General features: G+C 39.7%; 2 protein-coding genes across 2 annotated transcripts in view; both read left to right on the plus strand.

Moving 5' to 3' along the window:
* The window catches only part of LOC139133162 (otolith matrix protein 1-like), a 31,777-nt gene extending 23,336 nt beyond the window's left edge, over positions 1-8,441 (plus strand). Inside the window, exons 2-8 of the mRNA XM_070699591.1 lie at positions 1,029-1,144; positions 1,784-1,901; positions 2,034-2,291; positions 2,904-3,057; positions 5,889-6,066; positions 6,860-6,943; positions 7,841-8,441. Coding sequence (XP_070555692.1) covers positions 1,029-1,144; positions 1,784-1,901; positions 2,034-2,291; positions 2,904-3,057; positions 5,889-6,066; positions 6,860-6,943; positions 7,841-8,125 — 1,193 coding nt within the window. The 3' untranslated portion in view covers positions 8,126-8,441. The remainder of the gene's footprint in view (positions 1-1,028; positions 1,145-1,783; positions 1,902-2,033; positions 2,292-2,903; positions 3,058-5,888; positions 6,067-6,859; positions 6,944-7,840) is intronic.
* Positions 8,442-10,589: 2,148 nt separating this feature from the next.
* LOC139133163 (kelch-like protein 24) lies at positions 10,590-17,513 on the plus strand. The gene is made up of 3 exons (XM_070699592.1): positions 10,590-10,655; positions 12,515-13,559; positions 15,647-17,513. Exons 2-3 carry the CDS (start codon positions 12,548-12,550, stop codon positions 16,369-16,371), a joined length of 1,737 nt encoding a protein of 578 aa, XP_070555693.1. The 5' UTR covers positions 10,590-10,655; positions 12,515-12,547; the 3' UTR covers positions 16,372-17,513.

Below are 17,513 nucleotides of genomic sequence, written 5' to 3' on the forward strand. Positions count from 1 at the left end.
TCAAAGTATTTCATTGCGAATTTTCACAATGAACTGAATAGTGATTATCACTATCTCCATCTCAATTTCAAAGTCAACAACTACCAAATATGTTGAATACCTGGGAGTCACTTAGACTTTCAAGAGTGAATTTACCAACATCAAAACACAATCTTCTTAATGAAGTTCTGTGGTACAATGAAAATATAAACAATGAAGGAAGTGTCCCCTTTTATGAAAAATGGTCAAAGAGTAAAATTTCAAGCACTAAAGACATCTGAAATGATAACAGAAATGACTTGAACAATGGGCCGGGACATAATTGCAACAATTAAAAGTGGAAATAGACATGTGCAAGAGGAAATTGAGACAGAGTATGGAACTCTACTCAATTCAATTCCAGATTCCTGGTGACAAACCATCACTTCAAACATCCAAAATGAAGAAAACTATGATATTTTACACTTAGAGATCTAGAATTATGGTCTTACAGAAAGCGATGTCAAAACTAAGCCACTTTATTGCAATTGGAAATTATTAATTAGTTTATAAGAAACGGCATGCAATCAAAGGTCAAATGGTCAAAAGTGGGCTGAGAATCTAACTCTCACTGACAGTTACAAAGCTCCATAATCCTTTTACAGAGTAGAACAAAGCGATCTCAGGGTCGCCAAAAAGGCCTTTAACGTTCTGAAGGTGGGGTATAATATTTGCACGTTTTCATTTTACTTTGAGCCCATGTTAAATCTCTTTTACCACTGTCCCAACGCATATGGTCCCATATGTTGTATCGAAATTAGCTAGAGTAGCGACGGGCATTCTGAGTACTAATTGTATCATTATTCATGGCCTTAGAAGTCACTTTTTATGCTAGTGCTTGCTAGCGTAGGAGGACTGCACTAAGATGACATTTCAGTCCTTCACACGATCATCTTATGTGCATGACTGTGAGGGCGCTGTGCCTGACCATATCAAGGTGTTTGCTACAGGTAGTTCTTCTGCCTGCCATGTTAATGTACACGAAAGTAACCCTTTGTGCTTAATTGCAGCGAGATGGTGTACCATCTACAACGCAGAGCAGAAAAAATGTGAAGAGATGAAGAAAGCTTTCAATGAACAGTCACTGAAGCCGGAAATTGAATGTGTACAAAAACACCAGTCACTGGTCAGTAAAAATTGAAAGCACATTCATATTGTTATAAGCAAGATTTAATGATCAGCATTCTTTAAAACGAGTCTTTTGTCAAGTCTACTTTATGCAATTACTTGGTTTTGTCAGGATGTTGTGATGTGACTAGGTTTTAGGAAAATCCGATCCGTGGTACATGAATCACCGAGCATTGAAATGTCACTTATCCCTGTCAAAGTCTTAATACCAAAGTTGATCAGAACCGACATCTTATGACATTTACTCTGTGATATCTGACCAAAGTCCACAATGATTTTTACCGGTGTTCCTTAATCTCGCTTGCCAGGGCTTTACCTCCGCTTCATGATAAGGACGCAACATTTGATGCATTCTCTCGAGCCAAAGCGTAATTTCCGCTCCGCGCGCGGACCAATGCAAAAATCTTTAGGCAACGCAAAGATGTTGCCGTAAAGGGACACGTGGTTTACGACGATGCATTTTATGGCTATTCGCCATGCCGTCATTGCCGTTGTTTATGGCTCGATGAGACGAATGTAGGGTCTTCTGCATGCGATTTAAAATATAGTATGCGCCCGACACGGAAAGTTATAAACTTTTGCTGAAACAGGGTTACAATTTATCGCAGGCAATATATCTAAAATCTCTATTTCCCAGGAATGTATGGAAGCCATAAGGGACGGTAAAGCGGACTTGGCAACTTTTGATGTCGGTGACGTGTACACAGCTGGTACAATGTACGGCTTGGTTCCGATTATGGCCGAGCAATACCCAGGTAGGGGGTACTTTTTGAATGTTACAAATTCCAGTTAGGAATTACGAAAAGCATTTAAAAAATAATTAAGTATGTGATATATTCCAATTGCCTAGTCGCCTATATATATTGTCTCTGTTCCTTCATTCCCAGACGGACTTGAATCTTACGTCGTGGCTTTTGCGAAGGCCAGCGACATCAATGTCACCATGGCGACACTCGAAGGAAAGCGCGGTTGCCATGGCGGAATCAAGATGGCTGCCGGTTGGGTTGTTCCCATGTCAACGCTGCTTCAATGGCAACTGATAGAAAGGCAGGGTTGTAAAGGACCTGAACAAGTTCGGAGTCAGTACTACAACTTTACAGACACAATGTCTGCTGGCGATTTCTTCGGAAAGAGCTGTGTACCAGGTAACCGTGTTCAAGTTATTTAGTACTCATTGTCGGTTATTTTCCAGAATTTTATAGAATTGATTATACTGTAGTCTCAAAAGACATTAATTTAGGAGAACATTTTACATAATGTCAGTTTTTTCGAAGCAAATGGCTGAGGGAATGCCGAACAGCCACTATTGTTCCGAAGGGTTACGCAATTAGGAAAATACTGGTTTATGAACATTTAGCAATATATATATATATATATATATATATATATATATATATATATATATATATATATATATATATATATATATATATATATATATATATATATATCGCTTTTGTAAAACTGTTAACAGTGTCGTCAATTTTTGTCCGTTACTCTTAATCACCGGCCTATACGGGAAAACAAGTCCCGAAGTTCGAGTCACAAATATTCCTGAATGGAAAAAAAATTAAGTCGGTGTATTCAAACTTTATGCTCATTTTTGCCTGTATTCTTCTTCATGTGATTTGCATGACTCATGCCATGAATGTGATTTTTACCGAAATAATCATTGAATAGTGGTTTTTTTGTCATCCCTGCTCACCGAAGCGAGGAGAAAGCGTGTAAATAAACTGTTGCATGTGGTTAACAACTAGGGTCAAGTTGGGAGGCTTACAACGGTGAGGGCGTCAATCCATACAAACTGTGTGACTGGTGCGTTGGAAATTCACAAGACCTGAACAATTATGCAAATGATTTATGTGCCCGTAACCAGGGTGAGGATTACTATGGCAACATTGGATCATTTCGGTGAGTACAAATAAAAAAATGGAAATTTGATTTTTTTTTTACGTAATCGCATGAAGCATTAATTATTGTTGCCCACTGTGGTGTTTGGGTGATGGGAGACGTTGTGTGATATTGATTTTTTTTAAAACACGTCACTAAAAAACTCAGTTTTAATTAGAGAAGCCATTTTGAAAAAAAAGTATTAAAAATAGAGTCATGCGTATCATATGAAGAAGGATACATGCAAAATGAACATAAAGTTTGAATACACTGATTTATTTTTTTATTCAGGTATATTGTTCTCATCTTTATAAAGATTCTGCACAAAATCGATGACTCGATATGCAGTTTTTCTTGGTGTTTTGACAAACATGTCATACATCTTTGTCACGGTGGCGAGGTCAGCAAGTGATTCGTTTTCTTCATATGTCCAACAGTCATCCCAGTGTAAGGAACGTGTTGTGACGAATCCACGCTGAAAAGAACTGAAACTAATGCCTCACTTTCTTAAGCCCTCAAGTTTATTGAATACTAAAGTTAGCACATAGCAATGTAAACTGCATAAATTCAAAAGTATATGTAGGGATGTATTTCTGTGATATATCTCAGCATCTGACACGGAAATATCAAGTTCTCCTTTCTCATTACTCGCCTACTCACTGCTACCAACATTTACACAGAAAAAGACAAAAATTGTTTACCTTTGCATAGTCGCTGGCTTTAACACGGAACTATGGACGATTATCTCGGCATCGGGTTGGATAATTTAAATTGAAAGATATATGATCCAAGATTCTTAAATGGGGCGGGCCATTCTTGCAGTGTGAAATGTTAATACTAGGTAAGGTGAGGGCGCGCTAATCCAACGTTCAAAAGCTGTGATAATACATTGCACTTTCATTGTTTTTGTGCTGTAAGTCAGGTGACATTCTCAATCTTTTCCTCAAAGACAAACTGTTAGCCGTGGCTTTCTGTGGCATTAGAATGACGATGAAATATGGTAACATTTTCGTACGCCTTTCACTGATTTTCATAGGATGAGAAAAATGATCGACCTGAAAATACCCGGGATTCTATGGTGACAAATTGAACACACGGCACCACGACATGATAATTAATTGGGAGCAGAATAGAAAAGTGTGTCTTACGAGTAGAAGTAAAAGTTACGTGAACACATCAAAATTTACAGCAAACGTATTTGTAGCTCTTACGTTGGCAGTGCTTAACTGTAACGAGGAGTAGTTTTGTACTGATCTTTCAGACAGATCACGTGATAGCTTTATAAAACTGAGACGCAGATATCTGATGAGGCACGGTCATTCCACCATACGAGTGACCGTAGATGAGGCTAAGAAAGATAGTTAATTATTCCGGCGGATTCTCCGTACAATGGAAAACAGAGGCTTGCATAAGTATGTATTAGAGCGGTTCGCACATGGATGAAGAGGTGTACTGCTCTAAATGGTCCCTGAGACAGAGCCATATATTTCTAAGGAGAGATGATACAGGGAGATCATTTTTCTAACGTTGCACAAACAATTCCCTATATGTGAACTTAATCAAACCACACTTTTCGAATAGTATATTGCAAGTCCAGTCAAAGCTACTTGTTTTCTCTTTCATAGCTAGAGCACGTTATAAGGGACCGTTCAGTTTTTACGGCCGCGGGGGGGGGGGGGGGGGGGGCGGCGCGCAAAATCCATGGGGGTCATCATAATTTTGGAATCCGCGAAGGGGGGGTCATCACTTTTTCACTGGTAGGAAAGGGGGGTCACCACATTTTCAAAAACATAATACCTACAATAAAGTTCACTTTATGCCATGGCCATGATCGACCCTCTTTACCGGCGGGCCACCTTCGGCGGCCCACTACAATAAATATACTTTATGTATTACCCATGACCCTCTTAACGGGCAGACGCCTTTGGCGGCCCACTCCAATTAGGTTTACTTCATGCAATGGCCATGATCGACCCTCTTTACCGGCGGGCCGCCTGCGGCGGCCCACTACAGTACGTTGACTTTATGAATAGCCCATGACCATCTTAACGGCTGGACGCCTTCAGCGGCCCTGTCCAGTAATGTTTACTTTATGCAATGGCCATGATCGACCCTCTTTACCGGAGGGCTGCCTTTGGCGAACCACTCCAATAAAGTTTACTTTATACAATGTCCGTGGACATAAGTTGTCTATGGAAATGAAGTTAAAAATTGCCTTACAGTCGTCCTAATTAACAGACCTTTGCATGGATGTGGCTGAGAAGTTTGTGCACTGGCATCTCTGCTACATGAATAAAGTGCGCCGCGTACCGGAGTTCAAATCCAAACCGTGCGGGTAAATTTGACATATGGGTTTTGGTTATTTTTCAGCTAGGGGAGGGGGGTCATCAATTTTTTTCGTCTAACAAAGGGGGGGGGGTCGTCATTTTTTCGCGAACAATGCAGGGGGGGGGGTCTATATTTTTTTGAACACCGGCGACAAGATTTTGCCGGCCCCCCAGGCCGTAAAAACTGAACGGTCCCTAAATTAGACTGAATGACCCGTCGCTCGAGGACGCTCTCGCGTCTCCTGTTGGTATTTTCAGTAAGGGGGAGCGTAGAGAGCGCCCTCGTGCGACGGATTTTTCAGTCTAGTTACAAATGTGTCCAGAAGTTCTGAAAAGCCCTTTGCGGTTTCTAGCTAGGTTTTGATGAATGTTCTATTCAACAAATTTCTGGCAAAAACATACGAAATATATGCGTCATTTCTTGTAAAAGATAATAAATTCGTTGGTAGCCCCGCCGTCTAAACATGAGTTTGAATAAAGCGATTGACGTATCATAATTTTTTGATAATTTGATTTGTTAATTAGTTGCCTGATGGAAGGCGGAGACGTATCATTCACCACACACCAAGTCGTCATCGAACTCAAAAAACATTCACGTAGTTGGGCAGAGGGAATACAAGAAGATGATTACGTCATACTCTGTGAAGATGGTTCCAGGAAACCCATTTACGACTACAAACTTGACGGTTGTCACCTTGGCAAGGTAAAGAGACCAAGACATTATTATTACAGCCCAATAAGCTTTCCCGATGAGATAGTGTGAAATCAAATGCAATTTATGTAAAAATGCTTACTGAAATGTAACCATGGCATGTTTTTTTTTTAAATTATCGACGAACGCACATCGTGGATTTTAACACACCTACAGTAATTTTCGAGTTGCAGCTGTAGGATGGCCGCCGCAGAAGCATGTGAGCTCGTCGGCCAAATCCCGCACGTACCGATATTTTCAAAGACAATATTACTTAAAAGGAATCCATAATATCTATCTCAAGATTGGGTTGTATATTTTTGGACAGTCAATGCAAAATTGATACTGCCAATTGGGCTTTTAGTTCCTAGACATTGTAACATTGTGAAATATGGAAAACAAGATTCCTCAACAGTTGATTCTCCTTTGATAAAAATCCACCATCAATTGTACTTTACATTAAAAACTAAAATGATGGAACTCGAGCATATTCTGTCATTTTCTCATTATCAATTAATATCGTTCATTACTTCTGGTTTACAAAGTGGAAGTAAGATCGACAAAAAAGCGTGGAACAAATATTAATGCATTAAAAATCTAGCGAGGCAACTCGTCCCAGCTTGATGTACTATAGAAAAAGAGAAATCAGTGTGCCATGGCTTGATGAGAGAACGCCCTGTTGTGACGTCGATCGTATTCGTCGGACGTAAAAATCCAACAACAACGGGAACACGAAAGAAGTTGAGATCTCCCTAGGGCCCTGACAATTTAACTTACTCGACAATTTCTTTTCTCTTTGTGCCAGATACCGTCGAACGTGGTCATGGCTTCCTCCAATAATGCCCAGGAAAATATTGACGCTTACAAAAATCTGTTACTAAAGGGCCAGGTATGTGTCGGTATTTTAAGCATTCGGCGAGAAAACAGATGGCGAGTTTCTATTATTTGATGAGCAGATATATTTCACATTGCGGTAACTCTTTGAACGAATTTAATAATGTTCGAAAAGTTATCCCAAGAACACAAATGTAACTATATGTTCCCATAGTAACTTGACGTATCATATACGTTTAATATTTTAAAGAAACGTATTACTTAACTAGTTTTGTTGGCTTTATATCAGTCACATCAGGCAAACATGACAAATTGTTACAAGAAATACAAATGTATCTTAACTTCCTTCTCTATATAAATTGGGCTAAAATGTAAAGTCTTGTGCTCCAAAAGTCCGGTAGGTTTTCCGAAGAAAATTTGCAACATCCATTATCTCCTGTGCTTCCACACATCTCCAAATTGATAAACTATATCTAGAAATTCCTTGTTGACATTTTCTGTAGTTTTCACTGGCACTTTTGAACTTCAGCTCTGATAACCTGTTACCCTATTACTTCCGCTTTCGTTCGCCCCCTCGACCTCCCCGGAATACTTGTGAACACTGTGGCAGGTGCAATATATATAGTAACGTCGTACGTGACCCACTGTGACGTTCAATGTAAAAAGCAAAGTCCGTTTTGTTCAATTACTCTCCCTCAAATTCCGTGAAATGAGAGAGAGAGAGAGAGAGAGAGAGAGAGAGAGAGAGAGAGAGAGAGAGAGAGAGAGAGAGAGAGAGAGAGAGAGAGAGAGAGAGAGAGAGAGAGAGAGAGAGAGGGGGGGGTTGGGGGCCGGACGTTGCTCCTCAAATCCCTGCCATCAATGAATGTATTGAAAATGACACTCTACGATGACATGCTATTAATGTAAGCCTCTCGCCTCATTATCTACATTTTATCGTTCCGTGCTTCAGCACATTTATGGCGGCGACGAACACAACTTCCAAATGTTCCACTCCGGCGAGTACTACACGGATTTGTTATTCAGTGACGTCACCGAGAGGCTAGAAGATGTCGGTAAAAGGAACACATACTCCAGTTGGCTTGGTGAGGACTACCTGCGTCTACAAGATTATTTGACTGGATGCCCTCCGCCACTCAGTAAAACTCTCGAACTAAGCGTTGGACACACATTTTCAACAAACACACTGTTATTGACGTGTCTCGTGACTTTTGTGTGCAGTTTTCTCAACCTGTAGAAAATCAATACGTTCAATCTTTGCCTGTAAGGTCCAACTCAGTGCGACCTGTCTAATTTTATACATATATTTTAGAGCATAATACATGTGCATAGAAATAGATTTCATTTTTTGTAAGGATTGTTTGCTTGAATTTCAATTTTTTTGTTCTTGAAAATGAGCCTGATAATAGCACATTATTTTATAAGGATTAGTTTTTATTTATGCAAATGTTTAAGAGTAGTGAAGGTAGCAGACGTAGAGAAATGTTTTACACAGTCACTGTTCGATACCAGTACTGTGCGTCTTTCACGTTACTCTCGATTGTGCGCAGCTGAAAAAAAAACCCAACAACAACAACAACAAAAACCAACAAAAAAACGCGGTCGAAAAGTGCACCAAGTTGAATAGCGTCTTGCTAACTATGAACGTCACATGGATCTCAAATAGTTGACGGTGTATAGATATTTATAGACAAAGTCTTTCACAATTTCAAGTTAGAATTTCTAGTTTTTTCCACATAAATTAAGATAATGGCTGCAAAACTTAAGCTGACAATCCAGTGGCGAGTTTTCCTCTCTTCTGATAGAGTACGCATGTGGACTTAGAAACTTGACATACGCCATCACGGGTCACACACAATGCAAAGCAAGATATTTATTGCATATTATTCGTAAGCTCAGGATATAACGTGATGTCATAAATTCATTTACCGACGAAATCGCCCATTACATGTTTGAACCAAAGCAAAAGAAGTAAGGCGTCAGTTTACGGTTGCCTTGATCGCAGACTTAACTATTTGTTTTCTTTTGTAGAGATTGCAAGTCAGGAATTTTCGCAAAGAATTTATTTTACTGCGACCATGAAAATTTGTCACGTTTATAGTAAGATATTACATTTTCTAATTGTTCTCATATCTTATCCTGTAAATTTTAATAAAATAGTGAAAATAAATACACCGTATCAAATAAGTATTTTTTGTTATAGTACTGGAAGGTGTGATAGCGTGCATTGAGCGCAAATATTCCAATAATATGTCAAAGAGTGTATACCATTATGCACGAACAGCTTGTATGGTTATTCATATGTGTTTGAATAGCGCATCTCTATGTGCTCCGGAAATTTGATCGAGGTCATTAATATTTATGATATTGAATTAATATTCATGATCCCAGCATGTATGCACAGGCTGTGTCTGCTCTGTGACCCGCTTTGCATTGAGTGAATAAAACGGAAAGTATTCTCACATATCTCTTCTTTTTTCATTTGTTATTCACCAGGAACGTTAACAGCAGCTTCTAGGTCTCCGGCTTTATCATTGTACGGCGCGAACGTTACTCTTCAGTCCGCAATATTCTGTGCTACTGCTAGTGTAATTTTCGGCCGAAGTATTAAAACCCTTTGAGCGCTCGCGTTGGCAAAGTCAACTTTTGTCGCCTATATAAAATGTACCCCAGTCAATTTTTTTCAGATTTTTGCCAAAATTTTGATGAAAACCTGTAGCCAATGAAATGTGATGTCCGTTTGGTCCAATATAACCAAACAATTACAGAAAAATTCATAAAAATTGTTAAAATGTTGCATTAAAATTTTGGTGGGAAAAATTACAGCACTCAAAGGGTTTTAAGCGGCTCCCGATTCTCGCTAACTGATTTTTTGCACGAGATGTCATTTCGTACGTTAGTTTTACATCTTGATGAACTCTGTGAAGAACTTGAAGCGAAGCTATACTCTGTTTTGAAAATTACAATTAGTTTCATAAAGTATTCAAATTAATCCCATTCAGCCTTTCAACTGCGATGAATCGTCAGTTCTGGGCACCCGAGATAATGTTACATAAACGACCAAGTGAAACTAATAGAACGGAGCCGTATATAATTTGAACACGACACATGCGCATGATGTTGTAGGGCCGAAGTTCGAATGGTACCCATAAGGCTGACAAAATCATACCAGTGTTCCTGGACTGGTCAACTGTGTCTTTGTCAGCTAGACAGTCAGTTGACCTAACGCCGATACAACTCCGCGGCACGCTCCCGGAATTAAAACGAATCCAAACACGCCCACGCTCTTGTCATGTCCTACAATTTGTGGTATCGACCTTCAACGCTGAAGCTATTGTTTCGCAGGCGACGCTTTTCAGTGTCGGCAGCGATTCCCTTTGTTCGTGCAAACACGTGTACGCTTGGAAGTTGACACCAAATCGGAGAGACCAAACCGTTTTGATCCATTAAATTCTCCTCTCCATCAAGCTAGCTTGGCAGAGAACACTTTAATTTCTCCATCACAGAAGCTCTTCATCTCCGATAAGCAGCACAGAGCAAGCGTGAAACATCCGGGTACTTTTCTATTTGCGAACGCAAAACAACAGGGTACTCTCAATTTGGAGTCACCCAAAATAGATCCCCTGTATGGTTTCAAATGACGTGTTCCATCATTTTAATAATTATGCATGTTATGTGACCAGGCACATTTCAATATTAAGTCGAGTGAGTTCACCGACGCAGATCGCTCATTATATTTCAAAGGTCTCAACGTTCGCGCTGCATCGGTAAGTTGTGTTCAGTTTTCATAATTGCTAGCTCTCTCACGAAACAGAAAGACAAACAAACAAACAAAAACCGAAATTGTGCTCGAAATTTACATTATCAATATTATTATCAACATCACTATCGATATCTATATACGTAGCACCTAAGTTCAACTATCAGTAGCCCCGGTAGCTTTTATCGCCTTTGTCTCATGAAAGTCGGTGAATCCAAATCGCAAAACGTTCACCGAATTTACTGCACTCTCGCTGTTCTGGATAAGCTAGCAAATTGACTTCCATTTACCAGTTTCATTGTTTTCAGCTCGTTCGCAGCATCATTATCCGTAGGCCTGAACAGGAGCGAAAGATAGCTTTCCGATATACGTGTGGTGCATTTTTGATCATTTCATGGACAATCATTCCAATTTGCATATGAATAGCTGCAGACATGTGCTTCCGTCGAATGGTGTGTTTTTATTCATAACGCGTTCTCATCGCCGTCATATTGACGATTCATGAACAAACTCTGCCTAAATTTTCACTCTATATTTCTAGTTGATTAAGTTGTTGCTATTCTGTAACAGAAAGTCGAGAATGAAACGCGACAATTACCTGATGATAATTTTACCCGATATTGTTATCGGAAATTTTCGAGCATTTTGACAAAGCAATAATAGTAACTGATGAAGAACGGGATTAGCTTAAACTCACGCCAGACAATTAAGGGCATGCAGCCGATGTTAAAATCGGTCGCGTGTAATCTAAAATGATTAATAATTTATCATAAATGGAGATTGATCACAGCTGTAGAATTATGCTATTTTTGCTCCGTTTCTATTGACAATTTGCCTCATTTAACAATAAAAATGATTTGGTATTTGTGAGATTAAGGTTTACGGTGGCATTTCTATTTTACGTTAGAATACACTTTGTCATTGTACCTTATTCACTCCATCTTTAGTTGAAAATCAATCTTTTTTTATCGTAACATTTTAATCAGTAAAAGAAATTCAACAAAAGGACGCTCCAGCCGTGGATTCCTTTGTTCCAAAATCTCAAATCAGGGCGACTTTCAATCGCGTGCAACCTTACACAAGACAAAATCATTTTCTGAGTTTCTTTAAATGTCACACGCAAGCTATGATTAGACAAAGGCGAACATTATGCGTTCGTTATGTGGCATTCATTGTTTTCATTGCTAGGCATACGTCCAATGCGTGTCAAGATTGGAACACTATTATTCATCATACGGTTCCGTGTCGAGCTATGGAGATGTCGGACTGTTACCGTCCTGTTCCTTCTGTCCGTCTAACATTTGTAGCTTATAAAAAATAAGAATAGATCAGAATATTCTAAGCATAATTTTAAAATTTTCAATTTTCTGTGTTATGAGACTAACGCCACGCTCACGTTTCGTTCTCAGAGTCCAAGTGTCGGATTTTCATGGACAAGTACTTTAACTTTTGAGATAGTTTAATTATTCACATTAAATCATAATAAACGATATATCCTATTTTTTCTTTTTCCTCTCCTTATGTTGAAATACTTTGTACAGAGGGCTAGCCTTATGAGTGATGTATTGTTGATAATTACACGTATATTCATTCTAGTCTCAACAAGAATTCAGTCGTCAACATTAACATTGGACATTACAGACACACAAGATATTGTGATAACTTGAAGGCTAACCATTTCCATATGAATTTGAAAGTAAAACAAGAAACCTTGCGTATTTTTAAATAGAACAAAACAATATGGAAGATGCATAAATAAATTATAAATAATTGCCCGGAGCTTCACTTGGGAACAAAAATTATGCTCGAAGGAAAACTAATCTATTTGTTTGTCTTCATTTCTATTTGACCATTTATTAAATGAAGGCTGTTTTCCCAGTGAAGACCCTAAAGCTGACAATGGCTGGAAACGAAAGCTACAAAACCCTCTACGTACCAAATATAGCAACGAGGGTGCTGTCTGCTCTGGATTGCGAGAGAAAGTACGCCCTCAACGGTGATGTTGTGATATGCGTCGGACACGAAGAATTTCACTGCCACCGTGTAGTTCTCGCTGCCTGCAGTTCCTACTTCAAAGCCATGTTCAGACACGAACTGAAGGAGACAGCCGAAGCCAGAGTGACATTGTGTGACGTTAGAGCTGACGTCATGACAGTTCTCATCGATTTTGCGTACACGATGAGGCTGGACATCAACGAGGACAACGTTCAGGACATTCTGACGACAGCCAATTTTCTGCAATTCGATGACGTCACGTCAGCTTGTTGCGACTTCATGACCAATCAGCTGAGTGCAGAGAATTGCTTGGGCGTTTGGAATTTCGCTTCCAATTACGGATGCAAAACTTTAATCTCAAATGCAAAAAGTTTCGCCGTGACTAACTTCAATGCAGTGAAAAATCAGCCCGAATTCCTCCATCTTGACAAAATTAATTTGATGGCTTATATACAAGACGACGAGTTGAAATGCGACGATGAAATTGAGGTGTGCGAAGCGGTCCTCGCCTGGCTTGAATTTGATAAGGACAGCCGGGCAAATGACTTCGTCGACGTGCTTGAACAGGTGCGCCTACCGCTAGCAAATCTACAAACTGCGACTGCTCAGGATTTGGAACATCACGAACACTGGAGGGAGTTCTTGCTGGAGGCGAAGTCCTGTCAACAGCTGATGCAGAAAGGATACAAAATCCAGGGTCCGCGGACGAGGCTGCGAGAAAGCGGCCAAATATCCGAATTTCTTGTGATACTAGGCGGACAAACAAAAGACGACGACAGACAAGACACCGACTTCAACAGTGTTGTGAAATATATTCCAATAGGCAAGCATAATGATTCGACAAACGCTGAGAAATGGAGCGACTTGGCTAAAATGCCAAACTCAAAGAAGAGAAAATACGCCATTGTGCATTCGGGTAAGGAACTTGTGTTTTTTTTTCTCAGAAAGTATTTAGTCATTTACCAGTCTGAATTCGAGAGTTCTTTGTTTTCAAGTCAATTTTGAAGTAATACGTAGCCTGTGGTTGCTTATCGTCATCTGGTTTCTTTCGTAAGGAACCGAATAACAGTGGCACAGGCTACGCGATCGTATTGATGCCGCTACGGTACCCTGAAGAGGTCAGAGTTGACTTGTAAGAGCCCTCTGTCTCATAGCCCTCTGAGCCCAAATGTGTTTATTAAGTGTTTATTTTATCAAACGTAAAAACTTGTTAGGGTTGACTCAGTGACTAAAGTCTAAGCTCTGATCTCCGGAAGCCGAGGTTTTGAATTTTCAGAGAACTGTGTTTTTCAGAGGACTCTGGAGTTTAGAGGGCTTTGAAATAGATTGCTCTAACAAGTCAACTCAACCCATGCACTGAAGAGATACAAATATATACTAATTTATCACACTTCAGTCCGGAGAGTCATCACTTTGCCAAGCCGATCACAAGTCTAATCGACTTAGGACTGGTCAGTTTCTTCGGCCTGGGGGGGGGGGCGGTGGATTATTTTTTGCCGACGTCAAAAAGTGGCTGACCCCCCCTATTCCAAATTTTGAAAACAGGGTGACCCCCCTATTCCAAATTTCTAAAACAGGGTGACCCCCCCCCCCGGGCGCGACAAAGGTAAAACAAAAGATGGACATAAATTATATATATATATATATATATATATATATATATATAATATATATATATATATATATATATTATATATATATTATATTTTACATTTTACATAATTTTAAATAGTCATTCTATGTTTTAGTGAAATTGTTGACATGTCAGTTGTAAGATAGGAATTTCAAAGTGTCAATCTTAAAGTTTAAATACAGTACATTTTGAATGAGCTGTATTTTGAATGAGCTGTGATGTATTTCACACTTTCTCTGCTTAACCAGATGTCCTGAACTGTTGTACAGAAATGGATGTCAATCATTAATATCAAAGAGGAAAAAGCAATGAATCAAAAACTTTGATGGGTGTTAAGACTTGCCAACCATCCAATTAAATCTACTGAGGAGCCATAGAGAGCTTTTTTAGCCAAATCTGATGTGTACAGTGTCTGAGAGGACCTTTTCTTGTGTAACATTGAAACCATAAAAGCACAGCTAATAATGACAAAAACTGCCTTTTTTAACTGTTATTTTGTTCATAAAAAAGCATCTTTCTACAGAAAACCTATGAAACAAAGGAAAATAATTGCATCAATGAGAAGGAAAGATATCTTGTCATTTTTCTATCTCTAAAATAAGTCACTGTATCAAATATATATTGTGAAATATTTGTGCATGTTGCTTTCTCATACTGAATTCTCACAGAGAGAACAGAAAAGTATCAGGAATTTGTCATCCTTTTCATATGAAATGCAGATTTCATAATGGTACACTTTCACTTAGCAAACATCAAGATATCTCTGAAAGTATGGCGCCCGAAGGGCGCGCCAAAAATATGAAACATCCTGATATCTCTGATATATATGCCTTGTATATTAAAGTCATGCACCTGAAGGGCACGCTGAAAGATGTATGATATATTAAAGTAATGAGCTTGAAGAGCACGCTGAAAATATTGAACATACAGATATCTCTGATGTATGTATGCTTGATATGTTAAAGTTGGGCGTGCTGAAAAATATGACTGATTATTAAAGTTACGCGCCCGAAGGGCGCGCCGAAAAATACAACTGAATGATGAATTTTGTGGCTGACACTAGCATTTTAGGCAATGATGAGCCTGTGTCAAAATTCAAAAACACACTGACCCCCCTATTGGGCATTTCAAAAACATGGTGACCCCCCCATCACCAAAGTCAAAAACAGGGTGACCCCAATGAATCCACCGCCTCACCCCCCCCCTGCTGAAGAAACTGACCAGTCCTTACAGGTGAGAGAATGTAAAGCGTGGTTATCATTCTTCCCTACGTTTTCCGTGAATTCAAGATCTCGAAGCAAATTTCTAATTTCGCATTACTTGTTCATTGTACGCATACCAATAAATTTTCATCATTTTTTTATTTCCAGGGGTCAACGTATACGTGATCGGTGGTTACGATTCCACGGTGCAAAGGTCTACAGCGGAAGTATGGCGTTACAACTTCACAGGAAACTACTGGAAACGACAGAGAAGTCTGAACAAAGCCCGCCATTCCCACGGCGCAGCATCGCTAGAGGGCGATGTTTACGTCGCCGGTGGCAAGAACTCTCTCATAGGGATGAGACTAAACAGCGTTGAACGCTACGTCATCGCCGACGACGAGTGGCTTGAATTGCCCTCCATGCCGGAAGCCGTCAGTGTACCGTGTGTCGTAGCCTGCGGAGAGCAGGTATACGTCATCGGGGGCAGCAACATCAACGACATGCCGTGTCACAAAATACAGTGCCTTGACATCGCCAAGAAAACATGGTGCATCGTTCGCCACATATCAATACAAAGGAAACTCCTGTCCGCGGCCGTTATCGACAACAAAATCTACATTTTCGGCGGCAAGTCGGCGCGTGATGTCATAACCTACGACCCGGCGTCAAAAACCGTTATTTATGAGAGTCACACGACCAGCGAACAGCGCCTCTACCCCGGGGTCATGACGTGGAGCGGGAAAATTTATCTGACGGGCGGGAAGGGGAGTGATCGGATCAAAAATTGTGCCGATGTATATGACACAAAGACTAATACCTGGTGCAAAGTGACAGACTATTTGCCGTTTTCCATGTACATGCACGGCTGTTGCGTTATTCAGCAAGTCTGACGGAAGGATTAAGTTATTCAGCAAGTCTGAGCGAGGGATTTGCCCGCGGACATTGTATATATTTGCATCAGCGTGACATCCCAGTTCTACCGCGGCATATTTGACACTAAAATGCATGTCTAGAGTGCCGAAGCCACCTGGGCCATTTTGGCTCATATTGCATGAATTTAGCTTCGCGGTGGCGCGACCGGGACATACAGCCTTCGACTCTCGGTTAAAATCATTTTAATTCGTGCGTATACAACGACACTTGCCCATAACACCGGCTACATCGAAATTTTCCGAGTCGGGAATTATGGCACGATGGACTGTCGATAGTCAACCAGAAGGCAAGCCTGCATACACACTGAAATTTTCGATTGACATCAGATATGAATTTCAATACCTTATGAAAACTATCCGTATGTTATATTCGTGTATGTATTCGTGTTTCCTACTGAACGATAACGACAACGACTTGCCGCGCGAACACCATGTTACTTTGTTACGATGAAAGTTCAATGTCAAATTCAATTCTGCTTATATAGGTTTTAATTCAATACATGTTCAGTATTGCCCTCAAAATGAACTGACCGATGCAAAATGTATATCACACTAGGAGATACTTTTCACAGGTGACTAAATTAACGGTGTATGCTTTCACAACACCCACGTGATATCTCAGTATTAAGCGAAAACAACCCATGCTTTAGTCAACAGGCTGCTTTGACGATCAACAATTTTAGAAGCGGTTGTCAGTGTATATTTATCTTACAAAATCGTGGCCACAAAAAGGAAAATGTAAATAATTAATAAAAACTTAATTTCGATTGTTCTTTTTCTGTTCAACACTATAGACATTTACCACTAAAAGCTTCACTTTTACTAGAATTTCTGATTCCTTGTTGGAACCGTGAGCGAATCGACGTGATTGTATGTATATTACGGTGTCGTGCTTAACGTTTTTCTTCTCTTCTCTCTGGTCCTCATCAAAACTGAAATGTCCAGTTTTGTTTGCTTGTCTGCACGCTCCAAAACCATTTCCATATACTAACCCATTGCGGATTAAATGCAACTTCTGTCTGACATTGTTCAATCACGATGTAATTGCAAGCTGAAGATGTATTATATACTATCAATAAAGTTTAACTGGTTATTATTGA

This window comes from Ptychodera flava, chromosome 5, assembly GCF_041260155.1.
Source record: "Ptychodera flava strain L36383 chromosome 5, AS_Pfla_20210202, whole genome shotgun sequence".
Classification (NCBI taxonomy): Eukaryota; Metazoa; Hemichordata; class Enteropneusta; family Ptychoderidae; genus Ptychodera; species Ptychodera flava.